Genomic DNA, 6,548 nt, shown 5'->3' on the forward strand with positions numbered 1-6,548 from the left:
ACACCAAAAGCAAAGAATATGTGAGAAGATGCTACAATTGCAAGAGTCCTGATCACTTTGTAGCAAATTGTCCCTACAATAGTGACAATGATGAGGATGAGAAGAAGAAGCACAAGAAGGATAAGAAAGAAAAGAAGGAGAAGAAGGAGAATAGAATGACCTTCCAAAAGAAGAAGAAGGGTGGAGGCTATGTGGTCACTTGGGATAGTGATGGCTCTTCGGATAGTGATGACTCTAGTGATGATGGCAAGAAATCTATCAAAAAAGTACTAGCAAGCATCGCCATCAACAACAAGCCCTCCATCTTCGACACTCCTTCAACATGCCTCGTGGCAAAACCTACCAAGGTAAAATATAATGTGAGTGATGATGATAAATGTGAAAGTGATGCTTGTAGAAGTGATGATGATGATGAGTACTCCAAGGAGGAGCTCATGGACATGTGTGAGTAAGTGCATACTTGCTTTGAGATGAAGAGAAAGTAGTGCAAGGAATTGAACAAGAAAGTCAAATTTCTTGAGCAATCCTTTGATGAGCTCAATGCCACTCATGAGAGGCTAATGGATGCCTATGAGAAGCTTGACAAAGCTCACTCTAAGCTTGAGAAAGCTCACTCCTCTCTCATCGAGCAAGTCAAAGAGGAAGCCAAGAAGGAGCAAGTGATTGTATCATGTGATGTGGGACTAACATATGATCTTATTGATGAATCTTTTTATAAGCCCATTATAGTTGCTCCCACTAACACTTCTTGTAGCACTACTACTTCTACTTCACCTTTGAGTGATGGTCTCACTTGTGATGCCAAACGTAAATTAATATCGTTAGATAGATCATCGAATCTATTTTTATAATAAATTTATTTGAAGATACAAATATTGCACATATTTTTTATAAATCTAATCAAACTTACGGCATAGAAATAAAAAAAACGACAGTTATTTAGGGACATAGGAGGACGTCTCTATCATAGACGCTAGCTATTTTGCTAGGTGAAAAAAATGTGATTAGCTAGGTTGTTTTATTGTGTGTAGGGAAATCAGTTTTATTGTATACCATGTTCGCTTGGCTGATAAGTCATGACTGAAAGTATTGTTGGCTGATTTGGTGTGAGAGAAAAATACTGTTCATTGGCTAAAAAAGTACGGCTTATAAGCCAGATGAACAGGGCGGTAAATGTTTTGGATCACCATAATGTAAAATATCAGCAAAATAATTGTACCAAACTCTAAGTTCTATATATACATGGTTCCATACAGATAAAACCTGAGCTCATCAACCACCACCAAATTGTAATTCGAATTCGAACCACAGCAAATGTTTGAACTTTGAAGTGGTACAACAACAACAGAGACATCATCTGAAATGACGAGCGGCAAGCATGGATCGTCCAAAAAACAAAACGACGAAACGAAAAACAGGTTAAAAAAAACAACAAGAAAGCAAGCACTTCTACGTAGTCACTCGGTACTTGTTAACGCCATTAGCAAACCACTGATGCAGTGCACGGTGCATGCAACGCAAGCATGGAGGCACGTTTTCGCCAGGATCTTAGATGGCCGCCGAGGAGCCATGGTACTGGTGCGCGCCGCCGAGCATGCCGCTCCACAGGCCCAGCGCGCCCAGCGAGCTGATGGCGCTCTCCGGCGCGCGGCTCGTCTCGCTGTACCAGTCCAGCGACAGCAGCCTCTCCGTCGCCGCGGGCTTCACCTCCATCGCGTCGTGCTCAGCGCGGCCCCCGAACGGAAGGCCCTGCAGCTGCAGGTGCTCGCCCAGGCCAGCCGCGTACCGGAACGCGCTCAGCGCATGGCACTCGCCGCCGCCACCTGGGATGCCCAGCATGCCCAGCCCTGCGAAGTGCGCCTCGGAGTTGGCGCCATCCAACGAACCAACGGCGCCACCGGAACCCGCGAGGATCGGGTCGTACTTCCAGTCCAGAAGGCCGAGGTTGCAAAGCGGGTCGGCCGCGGCGGCGGACGGCGGCGGCGGCAGCTGCGGCATGCCGGAGAAGGACAGGTGGAGGCCCGTCTCAGCCATGTGCCGCGGCTGCATCGGCGGCGCGGGGGTCTTCTTGGCGCTGGCGCGCTTGTTCTTGCGGCATCCCCCGCCAACCGGGACGTTGCGGAGCGAGCCGCCTTTGGTCCAGTAGCGGCGGCACGTCTTGCAGAAGTAGCGCGGCTGCGAGAGGCTGTAGTTGTTGTAGTAGCAGAACTTGGTGTGCGTGGACTCGCACCGCGGGCACTTGAGTGGCTGATCGTGCTGCGGGCGCAGACGCCGGTCCGCCGCGGCCGCCGCCACGGCATGCATCGGCCTAGGGCATGCGATCAGCTCCGCTGACGGTGACGACGATCCCATCCCAGGCTCCTCGGGGACGATGCCCTGAAAAGCACAAGACCACGTTATCGCAGTGTGATCGCAAATCATTAGCCGTGACAGAATGGAAGTCTCGGAATGCGGGAAAGGGGTGCATATGCATATATATACTAGGCTAAAGTACGAACTGCATGCAAAGCTCCAAAGGTTATTATGATGTTTCATGATGGAGGCATCAAGTTGATCAAAGTTTTCAGATCTCTGATCAGCTTGATCCTATGGTGTATCCATAGCTTTTGGAATCACTACATTGATCAGTTTGTTGCCCGGCCCCATGATCTCCTTTGAGCGTAGTTGTGCTTTTGAGCACATGTTAAAGTTACAACGAACATAGATATCATGAGGGCCATGCAAGGTGCACTTGTCTTGATTTCTTATAAGTATAATGTCCCATATGCATGCATTTCCTATGATCTCGTACTAGATACAACCTCGGATCACATAATTTCTTGTGTCCTTTGATGTCAGTCGTCATGTATAGTATATGAAAAAAAAAAACTCTGCGGGGGTAAGACAGCCCCCGATCATTGTGCTTAAGAAGAAGACCTTCTCACGCAGGTCGAGGAAACCCCCGAACCTCTGCCATACCCATACACAACAGCACCGCAGCTCTCATGAGACTGGACTGGCCTTAGACCTGTGCTTTGGCGTGGGATAGGACGAGGGGATTTTTTTTCAACGCGCAGATAAACTGTGCCTCCTCCGGCCAACAAATCCGCCCCGGTGGGGTTTTGAACTCTAGCCGGTAGGGTGCAAAGCGCATAGCTAGACCAACTGGTTTAGTGTTCGCTTGCAAAATGCACATAGGGGCCGTTACCTGGTGAGAGGGCTGGTTCATTTTACCTGTGTTGTGGGAACGCGGGACAGGCGAGGGTTTTTTTTCACACCGCCGACCAGAATTTCGCCTAACCTGGGATTTGAACTCTGGTCACGGGGCGCCACTCGGAGGCTTGACCAATTGGTCTAGCAACCGTAGGTTGTATAGTATATGTGAAGAATGTTCTCACGCGGTGCTGTTTTATAACCACTACTATAGAAATGAGCTTTAGTCCTGGTTGGGAACTAGCTCTACTCCCGTTTTCCCAACCGGGACTGGCAATCCGGGGCTAAAAGTGTTGTTCTTTAGTCCTGGTTTGCCACAATCGGGACTAAAGATCCTCCCAGCTTTAAAAAAAATAATGCCTCCCACCGCTGCGTCCTGTGAGATTCGAACCCAAGACCTCATGCACTGCCTCTCACGTAGCTTACCACCCCACCTACACAACACATCTAACAATGGATGGGATGCTTTCCTTTTGAACTAACCCATCCGGGGACCTTTAGTCCGGATTGGTGTTACCAACCGGGACTAAAGGGTCTACCTTTAGTCTGGGTTGGTATTACCAACCGGGACTAAAGGTTGGGGGACTTTTAGTCCCGGTTTAGCCGTTGGGCAGGGACCTTTAGTCTCGGTTGGAGACACCAACCGGGACTAAAGGCCTTCTAGTCCCGGGGACAAAAAATGCCGAGGTTAATGTCAAATTGGGACATCGTTCTAAAGTCTGTTCTCTAGTAGTGAACCCTAGGTAACAACATCTGGTCTTAGTTTGCAAATATAACAGCATAAGAACATCTCCCACGCACATAGAGATATCTATAGCATGTGCTTATTTAGTTACCAAAAAAATAATATCCCTAAAATTATGGTAATTAATGACAATAAGTCTACTTATTATATTCGCGTTGTTCTTTTCCCATATTGATAGTCTTGAGAAGATCTATATATATATATATATATATATATATATATATATATATATATATATATATATATATATATATATATATATATATATATATATATATATATATATATTCGCTGCTTTTCCAGTGTTCTAAAGTTAAAGCCAGGTAGATCGGACGATCAAACCGTACTTGTTCAAATCTCCTTTCATCTCTTGTTGCTTTTGCTTGCAATATATGGGTAAGAATCTGACAGTGTGCATTGCACTTTCTATACTGTTTGTGTGGTTGTTTACTTTGTGTTTTGTGACATCTTTTGTGTGTACTCCTTCTAGAGTTTCATTTAGTTTCTCTCTGTTAGCTAGGGTAAGTATATAATGATTCACGTGTAGACTTAATTGGATCCTGGTGTAAGCAACGTAAGTAGCTAGTAAAGAAAAGTGTCAATGAAACACAATACACAGGAAGTAAAAGGAGTACTTGGTACTATAGATCTATATATTGAAACTACAGGAAGTGAAAGGAAAGCATGATGCCATATATTTTTGTGATCACTGATCATAATAGCTTCATCAAGGCTATAAATATATAACAGACCGACGATCTCTCTGTAACCTATGGTCATATTAAACCTATACTAAAGAACCACTGTAGGGGGTAGAGACATATACTGAAAGTACTTAATGACCAAAAACTAACAAACAAGGAGACACAGCACATAGATAAACAAAGAGTAGATTGAGCTGCCTACTGCCCTACTCGTGTCGATCCTCAACTTGTAACCTTTCTACTAGTTCTCCAAACAAAGGATCAATTGGGAGGCAGACATGCGTGAATTAAGTAAAACAACTAGAAAATATAACACAACTGATAACTAAACTAGCCAATTAATATCTGACATATATATAAATCTTGTATGAAATCCTCACGAACAGAAAATATAGACCAAGAAATAATGTTCTATGGCAAAAAGAAGTAAACCTTCATTCAAAAAAAAAGAGAACTAAACCTGGGATTCAAGGAATTGTACTATGGCGTGTGACAGACGGCTATATATGAAAATCATCGATCAGATCATGTGGTATTTATGCACACGAGGGATGCCAGATAATTAGTAAGAATTCGTGTGTGAACTTGGAAGGATCACGTACGGTTACGTACCTTGAGCCAGTCCGAGTCCATGCAGATGTGCATCGGCGGTGCCCCGGCCATCATCGGTCGATCACTAGCTAGATCGAGATGTGTTCTGCCAACAACAGATCAACGAGCCACACGCAAAACCTAGCTAGATACACATACACACACCAAAACTATATACACAGCTGGTGGGTAGCTACTTCATTACCCTGATCATACTATGTAACTGGTGCCTTGTCGTCGACGAATTTTATGGCAGCGAGGATACTGTCAGATCACGATACACCGAGCGATGTGCAGCAAACAAACTGGAGGAAGAACGAAGATAATAGAGGGGCGAAGGAGGTAGAAGAAGCTAGAGCGCAGAGGGAGAAGAGAGGATGGATGGATGGATGGATGTGGTGCCGGCGTTTGGTGAGAGATGTGAATAAGAAGGCAAGGAAAAGTTGCTACTAGAGAGAGAGAGAGAGCGCAGTAGCCAAGTAGTAGTACTGGTGTTACGACAGAAGCAGGCAGCAGCAGCCTGCCGGGGCGATGCATGCATGTTGCTGTGCCCCGCGCACCACAGGCCGGGGGTGGCCCACGGTGTCGGGGCCAGCAGCGCCCGGCAGCGTGGTGGACTGGAGCGCGGTGAGTGGAGACACGTCCGGGAGGAGGGGAGACTGGGAGGAGAGAGCCGGAGAGTGGAAGCCGGAAGGCGGCCTCGTCGCGTCGGCTTCGCCATTGCCGCGGTCCCCGCTGTTGGGTTCCGCGCGGCCCCCGCCGCCGGCTCTCATCCCGAGGCGTGCGCGGCTGTCGGCCGGCCCCGTCCATCCTGGCTCGGCGGCCTTCGCTTCACCATCCTACTACTCCGGCTACGCGCTTTAGCTGGCTGGCTCACATCATCCACCAGTGAGGCAGTGACTACCATCTGTGCCATTTTATTAGTTTTCTAAACGATGCATTTCTAAAACTTAACTTTTACTCCCTTTCGATCAATTTTCTTTTCAAGACATTTAGGACTTCTGCTACTATTTGCTCCGTACTCCGTATATCCTAAAATATAGGATATCAAACCATTCAAAAATTCTCCTAAATTATAAGAGTGCATAGCGAAGTCCTTAATGTCTGTCACCAACCTGAAATCAGTATGTCCGTACAATTAAGAGAGAGTTATCTGTCATTTGTTTTTTTATCTCATAATATGTCATAAAAATTTTAGGATTATTTTATAGTTCAGGATGGAGAGAGCTCGACCTAGTTGAATCAGAATATATATATATATATATATATATATATATATATATATATATATATATATATATATATATATATATATA

The 6,548-nt window shown here is 45.7% G+C and overlaps 1 protein-coding gene across 1 annotated transcript; it reads right to left on the reverse strand.

The window, feature by feature from the left end:
* Positions 1-1,345: 1,345 nt before the first annotated feature.
* Positions 1,346-5,562, reverse strand: LOC136464259 (dof zinc finger protein DOF3.1-like). Its single transcript, XM_066463223.1, has 2 exons — positions 5,254-5,562; positions 1,346-2,376 (listed from the first exon to the last, which is right to left on the reverse strand). The coding sequence occupies exons 1-2, from the start codon at positions 5,305-5,307 to the stop codon at positions 1,549-1,551; spliced, it is 882 nt and encodes a 293-aa protein (XP_066319320.1). The 5' UTR covers positions 5,308-5,562; the 3' UTR covers positions 1,346-1,548.
* Positions 5,563-6,548: the final 986 nt, after the last annotated feature.

Source organism: Miscanthus floridulus, chromosome 7 (assembly GCF_019320115.1).
Source record: "Miscanthus floridulus cultivar M001 chromosome 7, ASM1932011v1, whole genome shotgun sequence".
Lineage (NCBI taxonomy): Eukaryota > Viridiplantae > Streptophyta > Magnoliopsida > Poales > Poaceae > Miscanthus > Miscanthus floridulus.